The sequence below is a fragment of the Suricata suricatta genome, chromosome 1 (assembly GCF_006229205.1).
Source record: "Suricata suricatta isolate VVHF042 chromosome 1, meerkat_22Aug2017_6uvM2_HiC, whole genome shotgun sequence".
Classification (NCBI taxonomy): Eukaryota; Metazoa; Chordata; class Mammalia; order Carnivora; family Herpestidae; genus Suricata; species Suricata suricatta.
In genome coordinates, this window is record NC_043700.1 from 34,641,932 (window position 1) to 34,664,678 (window position 22,747).

A 22,747-nucleotide genomic window follows, 5' to 3' on the forward strand; every position below is an offset into this window, starting at 1 on the left:
TCTGTCTCTTGTCAGTTTTAAAAGCTTGTTATGCACTTTGCACCTGTGAGTATTGATGTATTAAAGGAGGCTCATTGACTGTTCAGGACGCATCTGTTCAGGTTCTTTTAATGGTGTCTCTATTGTTGTGCCTTTGGTTATTTTATTTCCCTATTTGTATTGAAATTTGGGACTCTCCACCATATATATGTACTTTGGATTGTGTCTTGAGGTAGCCATGAAACGGAAAACAGGCAGACAAACACTGGGTATAAAAGCACGCAAACTCACAGACAAATCAAACAAACAAGCAAACTAAAAGGGGGGAAGAAGGGGGCACAAAAACAAAGAACAGTCTAAAAGCATAAAACCAGAAATCCCAGCTACAAATAAAAAGCAGTGTGGAGGCATTGCTGATGGAAGAGCACATACAAAGAGAGAAGTGACAGGAGTGGGGAGGAACTGAAATTGAACCTTGACCAGACCAGAGAGACTAAAAGGCTTAATTCAGAGAGACAAAGAGAATATGGTAGGAGTCGAGGAGAAAAAAAGGAAGATAATGTGACCCAAAGAAACTATATAGTCTGCTTATTCCAGAGAGAGAGAGAGAGAGAGAGAGAGAAAGGAAGGTAGTGACTGAGGTGTAGAGTATGCATCAAAAGAATGGATTAAATGTGACTGTTTAAGCAAACCAATGACCAGAGTGCCCAGTCCAGTGGAGGAGAGAGATAAGAATGAGATAAGGGAAAATACATCTGAACAGTAAGAATTGATCTAGAGTTAATTACAGTAATTCATCAATGTTGGTTTTGCCCCAAGCCCCAGGAGGAAAAAAAAGTCAGCTCTCCAGCATGGATGGGTATGGTTTGGATTCCCCTGGGCTGCTCCCTGAGGCCCTGCCTTGGTGTTTGTGGGAAGAAAAATGGCAGTGCCACTGTTCCTTCTCAACCAAGTGTTGCAACTCACTCTTTTGGGTCCCATCTCCCTGTGCCACAGGCGTAGCCAAGGTGGGCCGAGTTGTATTTCCCAAGCCCCACCTTGTTTCCAGATCTTAGTCTCCGCACTTTAATGATACCACCTGAAATGTACTTCTGCAGGCCGGTGGCTTCCTAGCCAGAGATAGAGTAGGAGGAGTAGCGGAGCAGTTTCTCCTGGCGCCGCCTGGGATCGGGGCGCCTAGCCCAAGGAAAGAGCCACAGCCAGAGAAAGGATCTCTCCAAACGCCCTGTGGTTACAGATGGGCTGATAGGATCCCTCTCCAGACCAGGGCAAGGTTTCCTCTTCTCCAGTGACAGCTCTATAAGGGGTTTCAGCCACTCTTTGTCTTCCCCTAGTCTTTCTGGGGATCTCCGAGGAAGGGGTCCCCTCCCCTCTGCGCCTCTGAGTTCTGGCCTGTTTTTATCTTCCCCAGTTTGCAATCATGCATCTATAAGGCTATCTTCTTAGCAGAGTCTGTCTCTTTTCCTCCCAGATTCTTGTGGTTCCGTGTCTTATGGCTTCAGTCCTTCTTTGTTTGAGATATGTGGGTGGGCAAAAATTACAGAGCACCCTTCTTCTCTGCCATCTTGTCTCTTTGTTCACTAGGAGAAGTAACTTTAAAGTCAGGCTGTCTGTGCTCTAGTCCTGACTCTACCGCTTACAAAAAGTAGGCTTTTACTTAAGTTTTGAAAGCTTCAGTTTCTTCAACTGAATTATAAGAATAACAGTACCAAACTCACAGTGCTATTGTGTGGATTAAATGAGATCATCCATGGAAGACTTGGCACAGAAGAAAAATCAGTGAGTATTAACTTCTATTTTTTTATTATTATTTTTAGGTACAATCAAACCAGAAGGAATAGATGCCATAGGAAATATCAAGAAGAGAAGAGAGTTTTAAACAGAGAAAGGGAAAAGAAGATGAAGAAGAAGGAGGAGGAGGAGAAGGGGGAGGAAAAGAAGGAGGAGGAGGAGGAGGAGAAGAAGAAGGGGAGGGGAAGAGAAAGAGAAAGAGGTAGAAGAGAGTGACAAAATACCAGATTCCTTCATTGTTCATCAGAAGGGAATGAAGGGTGCTTGGGTGGCTCAGTAAGTTAAGTGTCTGACTCTTGATTTCAGCTCATGTAATGATCTCATGGTTCATTTGTTTGGGCCCCACAATGAAATTCTGTCTCCCTCTCTTTCTGTCCCTCTTCTGCTGCCTTTCTATTTCTCTATCAAAATAAATAAACATTAGAAAGGAATGAAAAGTCCCATTACACTTACAAAGAAGGGATTAATGAGTTTTACAGGAATAGTTGCAGTGTACCAACACTGTTTGGTGGATTGTTTTTGACAACTCAGACTTTGGACTTTATCATTTTGAAGCTGAGACTCAGTATATATGAAACTGTCACCATTACACATATAAATGATATCTTAAAAGGATGCTTTTCTTCCTTTTCTGAATATGCCTTGTTCCACTTTTAAAATGCGCTAATACCCAGTCTAAGAGAAACAGAATCCTTGTTGCTGATACTACCATAAGTCACAGGAAAGCTAATTACAGATCTTGGGACTTTGAAACTCCAAATATTTCTCTTAGGAGAGGAAATTCCCAGCCACAGTTATGTTTCATGGACTTCCTTTTAGTAAATAAGAAAGATGTAAGGCAGATCTTCCTGGAGTGTGTGTCCACTATGTTCCTTAGGGCAGAGGAAGCCTGTGGGGCAGGGCCTCCAGTGGTGCAACAGAGACCTGTACAGACTTCTACCTGGAATCAAGACCCTGCTTCTAAAAATATGTTGTCTACCATGACACTCTGAGACACCACTTGTTTAACAAACACTTCTTGAGCACCAGACACTGGACACATTCTGCTAAAGGACAAAAACGTGCAAAGGTGGGTATGAATTCTTCAAGAAGCTTACAATCTAATAGAAAAGATGAGATAAATGTGTTAGTAGCTATCAAACCAGAAGAACATGAAATGGGACGTGAAAGAAATTCAAGGTGATTACAGATCTTTGCACAGCTAGGAAGGTGCTAAGGGGTCAGGCAATGGGCATCGTTAGATGCCAGGTCAAGAAAATATGGACTTTAATTTACAGCAAGGAGTTCTTAAAAGAGTTTATTGTAGAGCCTGAAAGGTTCACTGACCCACAAGTACCATAGATCTAAGCCTTGAGATCCAGAAAATTCAAGACTAAATATGGAGATTTGGGAACCTGGAAATATAGAATATATGGTTAATATTAGATAGAAATACATAGGCACACTGAAGTAGAAAATATGTGCAAATTGAAGATCAGGGCTGATATAAAGAAGGACGCAGAGATTGGAACAGAAAAGGATATAATCAGAATGATAACAAAGAAAACCAGGAAAACTTTTTAAAAAGGATTTCCAAAATGAGGTGAAAAGAACATGAGAAAAATAGCATTTTCTATTATCTGTTAAGTGTTTAATTTCTTGTTTCTCATTTATTTATTCCAAAATGCCTCTTGGATAAACATTAGTATTTCCTGCAGATGTGGAAACAGGCTCAAAATTGGAAGGCAGCTATGCTCACCACTACACCACCAACACTACAGGCTCAGAATTGTAAGCCACCTGTTAAAAAGCCAGATAGTGGGTAGGTGATAGAAATTCATACTCTGGTAGGCTTAGCCATGTTCATCGTGGGACATTCTGGGCTGAAAGGCAGCTACTCAGAAGTCCAGTCCAATCCTGATGTGCACTCCCAAAGATGACATTTGATAAGTCATTTCATATCTATAAATATCAAGCTTTTTACATGTTTACTGAAGGTGTTGAACTAGATCTTTAATTCTATAATGTTCCTTTCAATTCTGATATTTTATTATTCTATGCTTTTATAATGTTATAGTAAATTCTTGAGAAGGTGTAGAGGGAGTGGATGAAAAATAACCTGACTGACATAAACAAAAATAAGTGGGCCATCTGTTCATATGAAACTGAGGGAGAAAACAAGATGATTAAACATATAAAGTTTGAGAAATTGAATTTACAAGGCATAGGAAACTGAATGTCAAGACTAGATGAATATTGGGTTGAGGGAAAGTAGATAATTTTTTCAATTATTTATGCTCAGATGGAGCATAAATCAATTAGGCTACTATAAAAATTTTTTTTCTAAATATAATTTATTGTCAAGTTAACTATATACAATGTGTGTAGTGTGCTCTTGGTTTTGGGAGTAGATTTCTATGATTCATCACTTACATACAAAACTCAGTGTTCATCTCAACAAGTGCACTTCTCAATGGCCATCACCCATTTTCCATTGCCCTTGTCCCCCCTTCAACCCTCAGTTTCTTCTCTGTATTTAAAAGTTTCTGTTTGAAACTATTTTATTCCCCTTCCCTTCCCCCATGTTCCCTTCCCCTACTGTTAAGTTTCTCAAATTCCACATATGAGTAAAAATATATGGTATCTTTCTCTGCCTGACTTATTTCATTTAGTGTAATACCTGCCAGTTCCATTCACATTGTTGCAAATGACAAGATTTCATTCTTTCTAATTGCCAAGTAGTATTCCACTGTATATATAAAACGTATCTTCTTGATCCATTCATCAGTTGATGAACATTTGGGCTCTTTCTGTAACTTGGCTTATTGTTAATAGCACTGCTGAAAACATTGGGATATAAGTGCCCCTTCTGAATCAGCACTCCTGTATCCTTGAATAAATTGCTGGGTTGTAGGGTAATTCTATTTTTAACTTTTTGAGGAACCTCCACACTCTTTTCCAGAGTGGCTGTACCAGTTTGCATTCCCACCAACAATGCAAGAAGGTTCCTCACCAACATGTGCTATTTCTTAAGTTGTTAATTTTAGTGAGTCTGACTGGTGTGAGGTGATATCTCAGTGTGTTTTGATTTGTATTTCCCTGATGATGAGTGATGTTGAGTATCTTTTTATATGTCTGTTGGCCATTTGGATGTCTTCTTTGGAAAAGTGTCTATTTATGTCTTCTGCTCATTTCTTCACTGAGTTTGGTAAATGTTTTATAGATTTTGGATACTAACCCTTTATCTGATATGTCATTTGCATATATCTTTTCTCATTCTGTCAGTTGCCTTTTAGTTTTGTTGATTGTTTCCTTCACTGTGCAGAAACTTTTATCTTGATGAGGTCCCAATAGTTCATTTTTGCTTTTGTTTCCCTTGCCTTCAGAGGTGTGTCGAGTAGGAAGTTGCTGTGGCTGAGGTCAAAGCAGTTGTTACCTGTCTTTTCCTTTAGGATTTGATGGATGAGGTCTTTCATCCATTTTGAGTTTACTTTTGTGTATGGTATAAGAAAGTGGTCCAGTTTCATTCTTCTGCATGTTGCCATCCAGTTCTCCCAGCACCATTTGCTAAAGAGACTATCTTTTTTCCATTGGATACTCTTTGCTGCTTTGACAAAGATTAGATGCCCATACATTTGTGCATCCAATTCTGGGTTCTCTATTCAGTCCCATTTACAATTGCACCAGGAACCATAAAATACCTAGGAATAAACCTAACCAAAGATGTAAAATCTGTATGCTGAAAACTATAGAAAACTTATGAAAGAAATTGAAAAAGATACAAAGTAATGGAAAAAGCTTCCATGCTCATGGATTGGAAGAATAAATATTGATAAAATGTTGATAATACCCAAAACATTCTACACATTCAGTGCAATCCCAATAAAAATTACCCTGGTGTTTTTCTCAGAGCTAGAACAAAGAATCCTAAATTTGCATGGAACCAAAAAAGACCCCAAATAGCCAAAGTAATGTTGAAAAAGAAAACCAAACCTGAAGACATCATAATCCCAGACTTCAACCTATACTTCAAAGCTGTCCTTATGAAGACAGTGTGGTACTGGCATGAAAATAGACACATAGGCCAATTAGGCTACTTTTGAAAGACAACTTTTTTTTTAAATTTTTTAATGTTTTTATTTATTTTTGAGAAAGAGAGAGAGACATCATGAGCAGGGGAGGGTCAGAGAGAGAGGGACACAAAATCTGAAGACAGGCTCCAAGCTCTGAGCTAGCTGTCAGCACAGTGCCTGATGTGGGGCTTGAACCCACGAACTGTGAGATCATGACCTGAGCCAAAGTCAGAAGCTTAACCGACTGAGCCACCCAGGCGCCCCGAAAGACAACTTTTAAAGTTGAACCTTCCATGGGAACGGGAACTGTGTAATGAATGATCAGAGAATTTTCTGCTTTTAGCTTTTCTGTTTATCATAACAAAAAGGTGGAGGAAGATGTATTTAAATAAATTCACTTCCAAATAAATTTGTTTACAATTTTTGGACTAAGTTTAGGGCTCATTTGGCAAAAAGTAGACTCTTCAGAATTTCCATAGTGCAGATCTATGGCCTGGAACTTATAACTGGGCTTCCTAGTAAAGAAAATTCAAACTATAGGAGCACCTGGGTCGTACATTTGGTTAAGTGTCCAACTCTTGATTTCAGCTCAGGTCATGGTCTCATGATTTTAAGATTTACCCCTCAGTCAGGCTCCATGCTGAACCTGGGGTATGCATGTGATTCTCTCTGCCTCTCTCTCTGAATTTACCCCATCCCTCTCTCTCTCTCTCTCTCTCTCTCTCTCTCTCTCTCTCTCTCACACACACACACACACACACACACACACAATACATAAATACTTTTTTAAAAAAAAGTATTCTCTCCTTCTCTCTCTGTGTCCCTCCCCTGCTAGAGAGCACACATGTGTGCATGTGCTTTCTTTCTCTCTCTCTCTTCTTCTTCTCTCAAAAAATAAATAAAAAAACTGTGAGGGCACTTTTAACAGACATCTTAGCAGCCTAATCTAGTGAACACAGCAATGACTTGGAAATCAAGATATCTCAGCTCTAGTCCTCACTCTGCCAATAATTAGTGGAGTGACAATAGACAGGGTTATCCACGTGTGTGTTCCTCAGTTTACTAACCTGTAAAATCAGTAGTTATTCATGAGTAAAATCATCCATTTTAGTAGAAGTTTCTTGGAAGATGGTTGATAAAGGTAGGGGTTCAGTCAAATAATCTGTTCAGACTCTTAAGTTCATTAATATCTAGTACTTCACTTGTTAAAATATACATTTTATTCTTATTGTGGTTAAAGATTTCAAAAAGTGATTAAAGTAAATCAAAGTAATTGTTTAGCATATGTTTTTCAGACCCCCTGAGGCTCTGATATATATTTAGTCTTCCTCTGCTCTCCAGTCACCACCAATTACCGAAATAGCTGTCTAAATGTAACTCACTTCCAGTTTTAATCATTTGATTTTTTGGGCTTAAGACCCAGTTGTCAAAATTCATTGTGGATGAGATTACTGTCAGGATATTTGTAATCAACCGTGACCAAATTTCTAGTTCATTTCCCCTTTTCCAAAGGAGAACAAATTTGTCTTTGGATTTGAAACCAGTTTTTAAAACCAATCTTTTCTTAGTATGTGTGTGTGAAAAGAAAGGAGGTATATTTTTTCCTTTTGTGATTCTGTTTGCTAGTTTAATCAGCAGTCTCCCGTTGCTTACCCAGTCCTGTGTCAGAGAAAGTTCATGGCATTCTGGAATTCACCCTCAGACCAAGGTTCTCCTCTGTTGCTGAGACACTGCAGAAATAATCGCAGCAAGAAAATACCATCCTGAAGCTCCCTTCACCTGTGTCGGACACATTTGCAGGCATCGTCATTCAGGACTCGCTTTAGTGCAGATACTTCAGACAAAATTATGGAGCCTCAAACTCAGAATTTGAAGACAATACCACTGTTATCTTTAGGAAGATTTCATATTTCTGAAGAGTATGGCTTTCTTCTTCCAAATCCTCTGGTAAGTATAGAGCCTTGGGTCAGGACAGAATAGGTTTCTTGTGACGCTAATTTGCTCATTCTTTTATATGCTTAATTTATGTGGTCATTAGTGGATATACAATATAAATACCTGAGAAAGATGTTACAAATAATGCAACATGGAATTATGAACAAGAGGAAAGTGACACCTACAGAACAGGATAGTTCAAACACAATGTTTTAATGATGGTTGTTTTTAATAGATTGTCAGCCTAGTAAATCAGCCTAGTAAACTTATTAGCAAATCTGAATTACCAAGGAAAAGACAAAACTTAGGGAGAGATCAAGTAAGGGAGCAAATCAATTTATCTTCAGTTGCTAATAGAAGAGCAGAAAGAACACAAAAGACCACGGGCACTTTCAATGTTGGTGGGAAGAGTTAGATATTCACAGACGTTGCTAAGAATGCCTCAAGGGAAAAAACCCTTGAGAACTAACAGTACCTATTTCTCAATTCTACTGAAGGCACAGATTATAACGCAATTCTGTTTCCTCAGTTAACCCTTATCAACAATGTTTACTCATTGTGGTTCAAAGCCTGTCAGGTTAAGACTGTAAGAGTTCTTAGACACCATCTGGTCCCAACTTGCTGCCTTTACACTTAAGCTAGCTGAAGTACACAAGAAGTGCCTTGCCAAAGTCATTAGTGCCCAAAGCAGAACTAGTACTCAGCACTACTAACATCTTTTTTCTACTACATCATTGATAAGGGTCAAAGCTACGTAGGTGAGAATCCAGGGGTCCAATACTGCAGTTATTGTGATGACTTAATAGATCCAATACTGCCCCCATCCCTGTAGGTCTAATTTGTCTTTAACTACAAATAAAGAATGCTCTGGAAAAGGCACCTGAGTGGCTCAGTTGGTTAAGTGTCCGACTTTGGCTCAGGTCACGATCTCACAGTTCGTGGTTTTGAGCCCCGTATCAGGCTTTGTACAGAGCCTAGAGTCTGCTTTGGATTCTGTCTTCCTCTCTCTCTGCTCCTCCTTCACTCATCCTCTCTCTCTCTCTCTCAAAAAAGAAAAAAACATTAAAAATTTTTAAAAACAGAATGCTCTGGAATTCAAAGAGCTTTTATTGAATACCTACCCTATTGTTTATTTATTTTCGATTATTATTAGAGGAATACAGATGAAGATATCTATTCGCTGGTCCCAAAAGCTCTCTGTAGAGCTGTTAGTTGAGAGAACAAGTCACAGATCTATAAGTAACTTGAACATTAGAAATAATAACTTCAGGATGTTACAGAGAGTAGGGTTGTAGACCAGAGACAGACTGTAATCTCTGACTGCCACTAGGGTGACAGTAGTTGCGAGTGACTGCAAAGGTTGCCAAGATGTGAGACTTTCAGGGCTAAAGCAGGAAAGCCTTGGGCAAACCAGAACATGTTATTCGCTCTGACTCGCCCTTACTAAATCTTGTAACCCTGTATAAACCACAACCATTGCCTGACTCCCAGTTTTCACATGTCGTGGGTGGGCATCTGGTGCCACTCCTCCTGGATTGTTGTGGAGCATGAACCACTTTAATAAACCCAGCATAACTACTAGAAGCAGTTCTTTGGACCCTCAATCCAGTGTTCATTCTGTGTGTAAAACTTGATTTGGGAATATTCCCATTATCCATTGTTTGCCGGGAAAAAAAGCCAATAGGCATACATGTTCTTACTGAGGCTAAATATTTACACTGAGCGGAGGAAAAATAGTAATATAAAGTATGTAACTTTATAGAGCCACAATGATTGAGTTCCCCTCCTTGTTTCCTTTTTTTAACTAAATAAGAGTACTAGATGAGAACCAATAACAGTTTCAAATGCTCATGATTGGTTCTGAGCCAGATCATGTCTGTCTTGTGATTTGGTTAATGGCTACCCTCTTAGAAGAATTTTCCATTGCTGAGCTTATTATAAAAATATTCCCTGACAAACTGGGCCCACTTTATAACAGTCCCATGCCAGATTTCTGAAAATGTGCTTCTGTGTTTCAGTTTTATTTTCATTTCCTCTCATTGTTATGAAATTTTTAAACATCTCTGTTTCTGGGAAGAGGTGAGAGAAGGAACTTTTCATCAGAATCCACCCAGTAGTTGCTTCATTCATCAGGAGGGGTTTTGTTGCCAGTGGCGCCAGATAGCCAGCAGTGTTGAAACTGATCACAAGCAATGAAATGTCTGTTACTGACTTTGCTAAGGGCTCAAATAAGTTTTGCTTTCCTTTAGTTTAAGGGCAAGTGATGGGAGAACTGTTCCTTCATGTCCTCTGGCCCAAAGATGCTCTTCCAGCAAGCTTACTTGCTTTCTATGAATAGTTACTTCAAAGTCTTTCTCCAGAAAACAATCAAGCTAATAAGTAAACAAATATTCTGGCTTTAGCGGAGGGGCCTGGGTGGGTTTTCAGTGATCTACCCCATTGTTTCTATCCAAGCTCAAACATTTCCAGGGTCTAATGTTTCAGTGTAGAAAATATATACCTGTCAGACCTGTGTCTATAAATATGCTACAAAAATCCTTTGCTGGATCATGTGTCCTGTGCATGTGCATGTGAATTTAGGTGGGAGAGGTGGGAAGTAATATTTCTTTAGACATAAAGAATACAAGGAAATCGGTTTGGCAGGAAAAGAGGAGTCTACGTACATGATAGTTGATGATTAGGTTGGTGTGGACCTGAGATCTCCAATGTGAGGCTTGAATTTAGATTTCACACATCTGCAAATAATATAATGCAACAGGCATTTGAATGTTTTTCCCAAAAGACTGGCAAGCATTGGGTGCGTTCATGCAGCAGCTGCTGAACTGTATGCTAGAATCACTTGGAGAACTTTAAAATATTCTGATGCCAGAGCCCTAACCCAACAGTTAGTTCTGAATCTGTAGCCTAAATGATCTGGGGCTTGAAAGTCATAACATGGCTTGAGGACAGTGCAGGTTCAGGTCAGAGAGGAGGGTCTACCCTTGAGAGGCTGGCTATAGGAATAAACATGCCATGGCTACAGGAAACTCTGAGTAAAGCTTGGAAGTCATTAAGTGCAAAAACAAAGAAAAAAGAAAAATTTAATTGTGCCGTGAAGCAGCAGAAAAAGGAATGATGCCAATGGTCATGGGGACACTGTAGTGTATTCTTTCCAGCAATCAAGTGGCTACTTAGGAAAAAGATATATATATACCCTCTCCTGTAGAAATCTAAAGCCCTTGATAAAAGTAGTGGACTCCAGGGGCTCCTGGGTGGCTTAGTTGATTAAGCATCCAACTGTTGGTTTTGGTTCAGGTCATGATCTCATGGGTTGTGAGGTTGAGCCTCGCATTGGGCTCTGTGCTGATAATTTGGAGCCTGCTTGGGGGTTCTTTCTCTTTCTCTGTCTTTCTGGCCCTCCCTTTCTCATTCTCTCTCTCTCTTGAAATAAATAAATAAACTAAAAAAAAAAAGAAAAGAAAAGAAACAGTGGCTCCAGATGCTTAGAAAGAGTAGTAGAAAAATAATTGCCTCAGTAGTGTTTGTAGCATTGGAGTCTGTAGTTTTCAGAGAGAAGTTGTAGGTAGGAAATAGCCAGATATTTCCCTGAGAAATTACTGCCACCTCTCCTACTATATGAGACATGCCTGATCATATTGAAGTAGGATTTGAGGCAGTGATAGTGATAGAGTCGAGACAGAGACAAAGAGATCAGATTTCGTAATAGTTAATGTAGATCAATAAAGAAAGATGTGTTTGGGGATAGGGAGGTTGGATGGTGTGTAGATTTCTGTGCCAAATTTAAGAAACCAAGAAAGGTGAGTAAGGCCAAAGGGGAAATGGGCCGAGATAGATAAGCAAATAGGAGGAGCAGAAATAGTGAAAACAATCATCCGGAAACTGGAATTTTAAACAATGAAACCACTTAGAGTTTTCTCACGCAGTACACCTCAGCTGTAGAGAAACAGGAGACAACATAGGGAGATGAGCTGACAGATCCTAAGAAAGAATGAAATAAGGGGCCACGGGAAAATACAAATCTGCTAATTTCACTCAAAGTAAGGCTCAGGGAATTTATTAGTTCCCCAGGGCTGCTGTAACAAAATTACCTCAGTCTTGCTGGCTTAAAACAACCGAAATTTATTCTTGCAGAAAGCTGAAGAATAGAAGTCTGAATTCAGGGTGTTGGCAGGCTCAGTTTCCCTCTAAAGGCTCTACAGGAGGATTTCCATTGATTGGCCTCTCCCTTCTCCTCTCTCCCTCTCCAGCCATTCCATTTCATGGCAGAATAACTCCATTCTCTGTGTCCATCTTTAGGTGGCCTTCTTTGTGGTTGTGTCTTCTCCCTCTTGTCTATATCTTCTAAGGACACTTGTTATTGGAGCCACCCTAATCTGAGATGATCTCATCTTGCAATCAGTCATTAACTAAAGTACATCAAAAAAGTGACTTTTTCCAAATGAGGTCAAGTATACAGTTCCCAAGGACATCTTACTTTCCTTCATTCCTCCCTCCCTCTCTCTCTCCCTCACTTCCTTCCTTCCTTCCTTTCTCTTTTTCTTTCTCACTTTTTGGAGAAAGCATACATTCACAATACACCATACACCATGAGCAATGAGATGAAAAGATAGAGCATTAGAGGGAGGGAGAGGCCCAAGCAATTGTCCTAAGATTCCCGAATCCGACCACGCAAGCATGGTGGGAGTTGAAGACAATGAAATGCAGAATTCAAGATATCAAACGGTCAATGAGCCACAGGGACAGTTACATATCACTGACCAGTTTTCTCAGCATAATGATGGCTCATAGTCATCAGCGTGACCTCGATATTCTGAAAAAAAGGCACATCCTTTGCTGAAAATTGTAGCTTTTAGGGCAAAGGGAAGTTAGAATATGCAAAAATATTGTATGTGCAGTAGTTATGTGACCACAGTTACATGGGAAAGGAGCCTCTTCTACATGAATTTAGAAGGATATTCTAGAATAATGTTTCTGAAACTGTGGCCTTTGCAGTAGGAAGAGGGAGAAGGAACAAGGACATACTCTTTGAAGTGTGTAAGTACGAAGAAATTTAATTTTCTGTTTTTATTCTCTGACTAGAAATAAAATACAAAAATTTCATGTTGTGATAGTAATTTGCAATTGAAAGATATTTCCATAAAATCAGATTTTAGTTTCTTTCTTCACTTTTTCCAACTGAAGTCTTTGGATCCTCAGGAAATTATTGTTTGGGGTTCATGATGTTTCTTCATCTACTTATTGTTTTATTTTAGAGAGAGAGAGACAGTGTCTGCATGTGCATGAGTGGGGGAGGGGCAGAGGAGAGGGAGAGAATCCTAAGCAGGCCCCACTCTGAGCAAGGCTCAATCAAGGGTCAGATGCTCAACTGACTGAGCCACCCAGGTGCCCTATGATGTCTCTTCTTTTAAGACAATTCTAGTTAAGAAATAGTGCATAATCAACAAGACAAATTCTGATTAATGGCATAGACAGATGCTACAGTAGTCAGACTGATTTGAGTTTGATTTCCAGCTGAAACTCTTATCAGCTTTAAAACAGTTATACTCTTTGAACCTTATTTTTCTTATATGAGAATAACACTTTATGGATAAGCTACAAGGATCAAAGTGTGAAATCAGTAAAAGTTAGATATGACTGCTCTGTAAAGACCCTTCTAACTTTTACACTCTGGTTTGAGTCTAGAACTCAATTCTAGACCAGTCTAGGCTGAGGGTCTTACTGACAACAGGGTAAGTTATGACCATACGGCCCTAAATTTCTAAATCATGACCAATTTGAAACAGAATATTTAATCCCATTTCGTACAATAATTATGCCAATATTTATCAAACTAGGTGTTGTAATTTGATTTTGAAACATGATTACCCTGAATATCTCCCAACTGCTTTTAATAACATCTTTATCATTGATTAGAATCTTTCAATTATATTTAACCTCAGGTTAATAAATCCCATAAATTGACAATTCAATGTTTGATAATTTACTTCACATTTATTTTTACTGTTTATTTATTATTAATTTTTATGAATTGGGGAACTACTGAAGTCTGTGGCTTGTCATTAGCCACAATGAATGATTTTATGAAAGAGTGTGTATATCTGGGTATGTGATTGTGTGTGTGTGTGTGTGTGTGTGTGTTTGCAAAGTCATAAAGTTGTAATCTTATTGCATATCCAAACTCGTCTTCTGCATGTTTAACTCGATACTATAAAATAGACTTTTGCCTGAAATTAGTCAGTCTTAATAATATAATTTTAATGATTGCATCAAATTCTATTTACATGGTATAACACTGAAATTTAAATGACATTGTTCATACTGGTCAATTCCAATTTTCTCCCACTATAAATAAAACTGATATGTAAAACTTGTGTGTCTATTCCACCTTTGATGTTTTAATTCAAACCAAACCATTGGAACAAAATTCACTATTTTGTCCCTGAAAATAACTTGTCAACATTAGCTAACTTAGAACACCTTCTCATCATTTTTTCTAACCTCCAACCATTTGTGCTCACTTGGGCACGTGCTCTCTCTCTCTCTCTCTCTCTAGTGTAAAGTTAATGACCTTCTCTGGATTTACTATTCTCTCAATTTTTTTTTTTACTAGCTTATTATTCATTGTTTCCATTTAGTGAGCATTTTGTCACTCACAAAATGCCCTGCATTTAAGAGCACTTAGATAGATATTTAGAATACAATAGGAAATAAATACAAAAGAGTTGAGTGCTCTAGATGACTAATTAGCTTATTGCCAATCAAAAGCTCTAGCTTATCTTATTTATCTAGTGTTGATTATGGGAAATGACTACGTTCCCTTTCTAGGTGGAGAGAGGGACCAGAGAACATAAACTGCTTTTCTGTGGTGGCTGCTATCCATAGCCACTCAGCTTCATTCTCAAACCTATTTATCTGTTCCTCAAGGGGGAAAAAACAAAAGAAAGAAAAAGAAGAGAAAATATTTATTGTGAAGTCCCCTTATTTAGAAGGCATTTTAGCCATCCTTTATTGTTACTTTGGTATATCCTCTAACACTTTATGAAAATATTCTCTCCAAACACCTTCTATATTCTTAGATTTCTAGGTTATTCCAAATTTTGTGCAAAATTATTTTCCTTTTTTATTAAAAATTTTTAATGTTTATTTATTTTTGAGAGAGAAACAGAGTGTGAGCAAAGGAAGGGAGGAGAGAGAGACACACACACAGAATCTGAAGCTCCAGGCTCACAGCCTGACGTGGGGCTCAAACTCATGAGCGGTGAGATTATGACCTGAGCTGATGTCAGACGCTTAACCGACTGACTTCACCTCAGAGCCCCATCCATAATAATGTTCTAATGTTAAAATATACTAACAGCAATGCTCAAAATTGATTAGTCTTGTAGCATACTATTGAATTTAATTTGATAATATTTTCTTTAAGGATTATCCTTTTGTATTTATAAATAACAGGAGTGTTATTTTTTCAAGGACTGCTCATGAACTTATATTATCTTCATAAGATGAATTAGACACTTTCTTATTTTTAGTATGCTCTGGAACAGAAAATATATTACAATTCTTGAGACTGAAGAAATTTTATGTAGTAAGATTTAAAAAATTTTTCCACTTTTTCATTGCTTATTGTTTTATTTGTTTCCTACTTCTAGATTTAAAAAATGATCTTGTACAGTTTTCCAAATGGGGATTGAATTCAGATTTTCAAATGTAGTAGCAAAATATATTTATGCCAATCTCCTATATTCATTAAGAGTTGAGTTTTTCAAGTTACATATTAACTTGAAGATATTTGTACAAAAAATATAATAGTATTAATTACTATTTAGTAAATGTTTACTTGGTACTAGTCCCATATTGACCTTAGCTACATTTTTCTTACCTGAGCCTCACAATAATCTTCACTATTCACAAATGATTCATTTGAGAATGAGTGGATTCCGTTTTATCTCTGAAACATATCTCCCAGCTGTCCACCCTACTGTAATCCACCATCACTTCTGCCTGGGTTATACTTCTACCTTGTCTCATTTCCACGTTTGCCCAGCGATACGACACTCTACACAGCAGTCAGAATGAGTCTTTGAAACAAAAATCCAAACATGTCACTCTGCTCTTTAAAACTCTCTCACTGTCCTTTAGAACAAAACCAAATATTTTAATGTAGCTTATGAGGTCCCTCACGCTGCCCACCTATCTCTTCAAAACCAAATGGTCTTTCTTTCACCTCACTTCACTTTACTGCAATATCATGTGAGTTTCTTTCCATTGAAACTTAAATCTTTTATTTTACTAAAGACCATTTGCTTTAAATTCTAATCTGTCTGATACTTTAAATTCCAATTTTTATGATAATATTGTCACCTAAATATGTTGGCATTTTCCTGGTTTATTTCTACTCAGGTTTTTATTTTTAAACTTGCTGTGTTATTTTCTTACCAAAAGTTTTAATTAACCAAAGTGCTAATCTAACAAAGATTTTATCATTTCCATAAAATAGTTTATCTTGAAAGCCTATTCTATTTCATATTATAAATGTGCGAAGAAGAAGTACCCATAACACCGCCCCGGAGCTCTGACAGTCCCAACTGTGTATTATGTAACCGTCCAAGGAGCGTCCCTTTGTTTGCTATGCTACGTACTATTGATTATGGCCCAATCTGTAACGTTACATATTAACTTGAAGATGTTTGTACAAAAAAAAAAAAAAAAACTTCTCTTGAATTCTGGTGAGTAGAAGATAGGCCCTTAAAGTTATGATTGTACTGCCCTACAGGACATTAACTAGCTTATGGTTATTACTAAACCATTAGTGATTGGATTTCATGTCCTTTAAAAAACAAAAACAAAAACCTCTGTAAATACCTAGTTTCTTAAGTGGTTTTGAACCAACTTTACCATCTTGCTGATTTCCTTATTAATGAACCAAATATATTTTGGGCATACATTCTACATTTGTTTGAGTACATTTTTAACTTTTTGAAAATTATACTGTGACAGATGTGGAAGTCTAGCAAAAGAATAACATAAAATGGGAAATGGGTCTTCATAATGGAAGGCCAAAGATTTAATCATTTTGTCCTCACTTCTGAATTATCTAATTATTGGAAGAAGAGAAAGAAACACAAGCCAAGTTTCTTTCAGATTTCTACCCAGTTGCACCCATCTTCCATCCCCCTCTGTTAGCCATGTGTTTATTCTGAGGAGGCGTTAAGTACACTGAACTCTGAATCAGAAGAGGTTTGACGCAGCCGCTGACAGGATGTGTGACCTCAGGAGAGTGGAAATCATCCACCGTCTCTGGGCTCTATTTCAAGATGGAAATGAGATACTGTGTTCTAACCGATAACATGTACAACACAAATGTAGGTGGAGTCAAGATATAAGCGTAAACCCGTAAACTAGAAAGACCCTAAAGGAAATACTACTGGGATGGGAAGAACTTTCTAAGCATAATGTAAAACCCAAGGACATAAATGAAAATATTGATTCATTTGACTGCCCTTTTGTGAATGGCTATTTCACATGTACACGAAATGCAACCATCAAAGCATATAGAAAGATACTCAAACTCATTAATAATCATGAAATTGTAAATGTATACAATTGGTTGATAGCATGTACCATTTCTGGAAAACTACACAAGAAATTTGCAGGGATTGACATTGTTAGATGGGAGGATGAGAACAAGGGAAATTTTACTTTCTATCTTATAAATTTTGTTCTTTTTGACTGTTTTGCCATAAACATTGATGGTATTATGTTTAATCATCATTTCTGAAAAAGGTATATTTCTCGGGAAGTTATTTTAATAAGTTCATTAAATATTAAAACAATTATAGACCATTAATGCACTAATATAATACACTTCTTATGTTAAAAGCATAATAAAACAAAAAAAGGTTGGTAATGCTTGGTGTTCCTAGAATCATAAGTAAACTGGCACTCCCATTATATACCATATACAATTATTACAATTATGAATTCATGTTACTTTTCTGTGAGAAAATCAAGAAGTAGTTTTGAACTCTTCCATGGGCAGAATCTTTAATCAAGCCAGTCCACTTTTAGAAATTTGTCCTCATAAAAAGAAAACATACACAAACACATGTACATGGGTGACTGTTTCAGGTTTGTTAATAGTGAAAAATGAAAAACAATAATACCTAATAGAATACTGCAGTACCCCACAGGACTTATTTGTTTATTTATTTATTTATTCCAGTTTGAAACCATAGTTTATTTTTAATGTGGCTAGAAATCCAATAACTATATATTTTTAAGTAGAAAAAAAACCCTTATTTAGTTGTCTTTACAGCATTGCTAGCACAAGAAAAAAAAACACTTCTGGTTTAGAAACAATACTGAGTTTCTATGAAAATTGATGTACTTTATAGTTAGGGAACTTAAAAGCACAGGACACATTTTCAAAAGACCAATTTTACTTTTACCCATTTATGGTAATATTTACAATGTAAGAATGGACTTTAGCAGTATATAGTTAAGTAAATAAAATAAGGAATCTAAAAGAAACTGGTCTTCTTGAGTTATTCACAGCACACATTAGAAACCTTGAGAAAGAACACATATTAACAAGAAGAGAACCCTGGCAAGCTCAGGTGCAAGTTTATATGCTGAGTATTTGTAAAAGGTTTAAAAAGCATACAGCTTTTCTCACTTATATAATAGGTGCATTTCTATCTGCTTGTGTACGCAAAGGATGACACCATGAATCAACTCACTTATGATTTCAGAAATGTGCTATTTCAGAAATGTATTCCGTGAAATTTTCTTCACTGCTCCTACCACTGATTCTTCAAATAAGAAAAGTACAGGGCGCCCCATCCCTTGAAACTATCTTTAAACACCAGTGCTTTAAATTCAAAGATAGGTAGAAACCTAGCAATTCCTGGTAAAGCACTTGGACTTAATCTTAATTAATGTAACAATTGAAATTACAAAAGAAAATCTATCATTTCTTTATCCGTGGAAGAGAGGGAGAGAGAAAAAGGAGATGGGGGGGCATTTAAGAGCTGAATAGGAGTACAATGATTCATAATACCATCAACTCCACAATGAAGACCCATGGATCTCATCAATTTTATAGTTCATGTTGGACTAAGAAGTTTAGTTTCCCCTCAATGTATATCGATGAATTCAAACCTCATGCTCTCCAAAATACAAAGGTGAATAATGTAAGATAAACTCTTAACTGCAACAGGTATTTCCTAATTAGAGGACCAAACACCAGAGGGAATCCCTCCTTCCAACGCTTTTTTATATGGTAAGATTTCACAGAAGTGGAAACCTAACACTTAAATATGAAATTTCGTGGCCAAGTAAGAAACTGCAGCTACTATGGGTATTAAATTACATAATCCGTATATGTGTTACATATTAAATTAAACCCAGAATTACAGATGCTTGCACAGTTATGCTGGGAATGATGATAGTAGTGATACTGCCAGTAGAAAAGAACTATCTATAGCCTCAAAAGAGTAGGGGGGTGAGGAAATGAAAACAAATAGAAAGGATACGAAGAGATGGACATTTTCTGACCAGGAAAGGCCATTCTAAACACAGAAATATAAGAAGAAGAGTATTCCCTTATTTCTCCTGTGTGGAAATAATGTGAAACATTATTAGACAAGAACACAGCTTTCAGTTCTATACCTCTTCCTACTTACACTTTCTAAACTGGGCTGGGCCTTATAAGTTATTTTAATACAGTATAATATATGTAATATAATATATAGTAATGTATTGTATTGTTTATATTTATAGTTTTATGTTTAATTTCCTGTTCCTTCTTGCCTCTATGATTAAACACCAATCCCTTTCTTCAAGTCATAGGACCTGACTTTCACTACCATTTAGTGAGAAATTAAGTTCATAAAAAGTAAATTCCCTCAAATTCAAGACTTTCTTTCTACCTCTATCACTCCAAAGCCAGATGCTTCATTTGCACTCTTTCTATCCTTCTCCCCTTCCTCTGTGACACTTTCCCTGCAATTACTCTTGTCTATCCTTTATCTTCAATCTCTTTCTCTTGCAATATGAGACTAAAGTGCTAAAGGATCTCATTTGAAAACAGAGATAGCTCTCAAACCCAAATGCCCCCTTGCTAATAATGCCCTGTGACTCTCCTAAGAACAGTAATTTATACATTTGGTCTCTATGTTCTCACTTCCTCCTGCTTCCATGACCCTGACCTGAATCTCTATGCCATATATGTACATATATATATATATATATATATATATATATATATATATATGTCTGATATATATGAGTAACTACTCAATTTTTTTCTTTCTTTTTAAAAAAACTTCTTTATTTTTTATTATTTATTTTTGAGAGAAACAGACACAGAGTGTGTGCAGAGGAGGGTCAGAGGGAGAGGGAGACACAGAGTCAGAAGCAGGCTCCAGGCTCTGAGCTGTCCGCACAGAGCCCAATGTGGGGCTCGAACCCACAAACTGTGAGATCATGACCAGAGCCAAAGTTGGCCGCCCAACCAACTGAGCCACCCAGGTGCCCCTACTTAATTTTTTTCCCTCTTTAGCTTTCTTATTTGTTTGTTTCCTTGTTGGTTTATTTACATCCAAGTTAGTTAACATATAGTGCAATAATGATTTCAGAAGTAGATTCCAGGGAGTCATTTTCTATGTATCACACCCAATGCTCATCTCAACAAGTGTCTTCTGTAATGTTTCTTACCCATTTATTCCATCTGCCCATCCACAACCCCTCCAGCAATCCCTTGTATTTAAGAGTCTCTTATGTTTTGCCCCTTCCTTGTTTTTATATTATTTTTGCTTCCCTTCCCTTATGTTCATCTGTTTTATGTCTTAAAGTCCTCATATGAGTGAAGTCATATAATATTTGTCTTTCTCAGACTGACTAATTTGGTTTAGCATAATACCCTCTAGTTCCTCCACATAGTTGCAAATGCATTCGTTTTCATTGCTGAGTAATACTCCATTGTGTATATATCCTTTATCTATTCAACTGTTAATGGACATTTGGGCTCGTTCCATACTTTGGATATTGTTGATAGTGCTCCTATAAACTTTGGGGTGCATGTGCCCCTTCAAAACAACATACCTGTATACCTTGGATAAATACTTAGTAGTGCATTTGCTGGTTCATAGGGTAGTTCTATTTTTAATTTTTTGAGGAACCTCCATACTGTTTTCCATAGTGGTCACACCAGTTTGCATTCTCACCAGCAGTGCAAAAGAGATCCTGCTTCTCCACATCCTTGCCAACATCTGTTGTTGCCTGAGTTGTTAATTTTAGCCATTCTGACTGGCATGAGGTGGTATCTCATTGTGGTTTTAATTTGTATTTCCCTGACGATGAATGACGGTGAGCATCTTTTCATGTGTCTGTTAGCCATCTGCCTGTCCTGTTTGTAGAAATCTCTTTTCATGTCTTTTGCCTATTTCTTCACTGGGTTATTGTTTTTTGGGGGTTGAGTTTGATAAGTTCTTTATAAATTTTGGATACTAACCCTTTATCTAATATGTCATTTGCAAATATCTTCTGCCATTCTGTTGGTTGCCTTTTTTAGTTTTGCTGATTGTTTCTTTTGCTGTGCAGAAGCGTTTTATTTTGATATGGTCCCAATAGTTCATTTTAGCTTTTGATTCCTTTGCCTCTGGATATGTGATGAGTAAAAAGTTTCTGTGGCCAAGGTCAAAGAAGTTTTTGCCTGCTTTATCTTCTAGGGTTTTGATGGCTTCCTATCTTACATTTAGGTCTTTTATCCACTTTGAGTTTATTTTTGTGGATGGTGTAAGAAAGTGGTCTATGTTCATTTTTCTGCATATCACTGTCCAGTTTTCCTGGCACTACTTGCTGAAAAGACTGTCTTTATTCCATTGAATATTCTTTCCTGCTTTGTCAAAGATGAGTTGGCCATACATCTGTGGGTCCATTTCTGGGTTCTCTATTCTGTTCCATTGATTTGAGGGTCTGTTTTTGTGTCAGTACCATACTGTCTTGATGATTATAGCTTTGTAATACAGCTTGAATTCCAGAATTGTGATGCTTCCAGTTTGGGTTTTATCAGGATTGCTTTGGCTATTCAGTTTCTTTTGTGGTTCCATACAATTTTAAGATTCTTTGTTCTAGCTCTGTGAAGAATACTGATGTTATTTTGGTAGGGATTGCATTGAATATGTATATTTCTTGGGTAATATCAACATTTTAACAATATTTGTTCTTCCAATCCAGAAGCATGGAATGCTGTGTGTGTGTGTGTGTGTGTCTTCTTCAATTTCTTTCTATAGATTTCAGTGTATAGATTTTTCACATCTTTGGTCAGGTTTACTCTTAAATATTTTATGGTTTTTGGTGCAGTTATAAATGGGATTGATTCCTTGATTTCTCTTTCTGTTGGTTCATTACTGTTGTACAAGAGCGCAACTGATTTCTGTGTAATGATTTATATCCTGCAACTCTGCTGAATTCATGGATCAATTCTAGTAGGTGGGGTGTGTGTGTGTGTGTGTGTGTGTGTGTGTGTGTGTGTGTAATCTTTTGGATTTTCCATATACAGTATTATGTCATCTGTGAAGAGTGAAAGTTTTACCTCCTTCTGGCCAATTTGGATGCTTTTTATTTCTTTGTGTTGTCTGATTCCTGAGGCTAAGTTTTCCAATACTATTTTGAATAGCAGTGGTAAGAGTGGACATCCTGTCTTGTTCCTGACTTTAGTAGGAAAGCTCTCAGTTTCTCCCCATTGAAGATGATATTAGTGGTGAGTCTTTCATATATGGTTTTTATGATCTTAAAGTATGACCCTTCTATCTCTACAAAAACTGTGGGTTTTTGTCAAGAAAGTATGCTGTATTTTGTCAAATGCTTTCTCTACATCAATTGAGAGGATCATGTGGTTCTTGTCCTTTTCTTTATTGATGTGATGTGATGTATCACACTGATTGTTTTGTGGATATTGAACCAGCCTTGCATCTTAGGTATAAATC

At 37.3% G+C, this 22,747-nt stretch overlaps 1 protein-coding gene across 5 annotated transcripts in view; it reads left to right on the plus strand.

Annotated features, from left to right (window-relative positions):
* The first annotated feature begins 2,657 nt into the window (after positions 1 to 2,657).
* The window catches only part of IDO2 (indoleamine 2,3-dioxygenase 2), a 70,632-nt gene continuing 50,542 nt past the window's right edge, over positions 2,658 to 22,747 (plus strand). For 2 of the 5 annotated variants that reach the window (XM_029938703.1, XM_029938799.1), the window contains exons 1-2: positions 2,658 to 2,839; positions 7,449 to 7,769. In XM_029938703.1, the coding sequence (XP_029794563.1) occupies positions 7,671 to 7,769 (99 nt within the window). In that variant the 5' untranslated portion in view covers positions 2,658 to 2,839; positions 7,449 to 7,670. The remainder of the gene's footprint in view (positions 2,840 to 7,448; positions 7,770 to 22,747) is intronic. The other 3 variants (XM_029938744.1, XM_029938771.1, XM_029938849.1) reach the window with 3 other exon arrangements.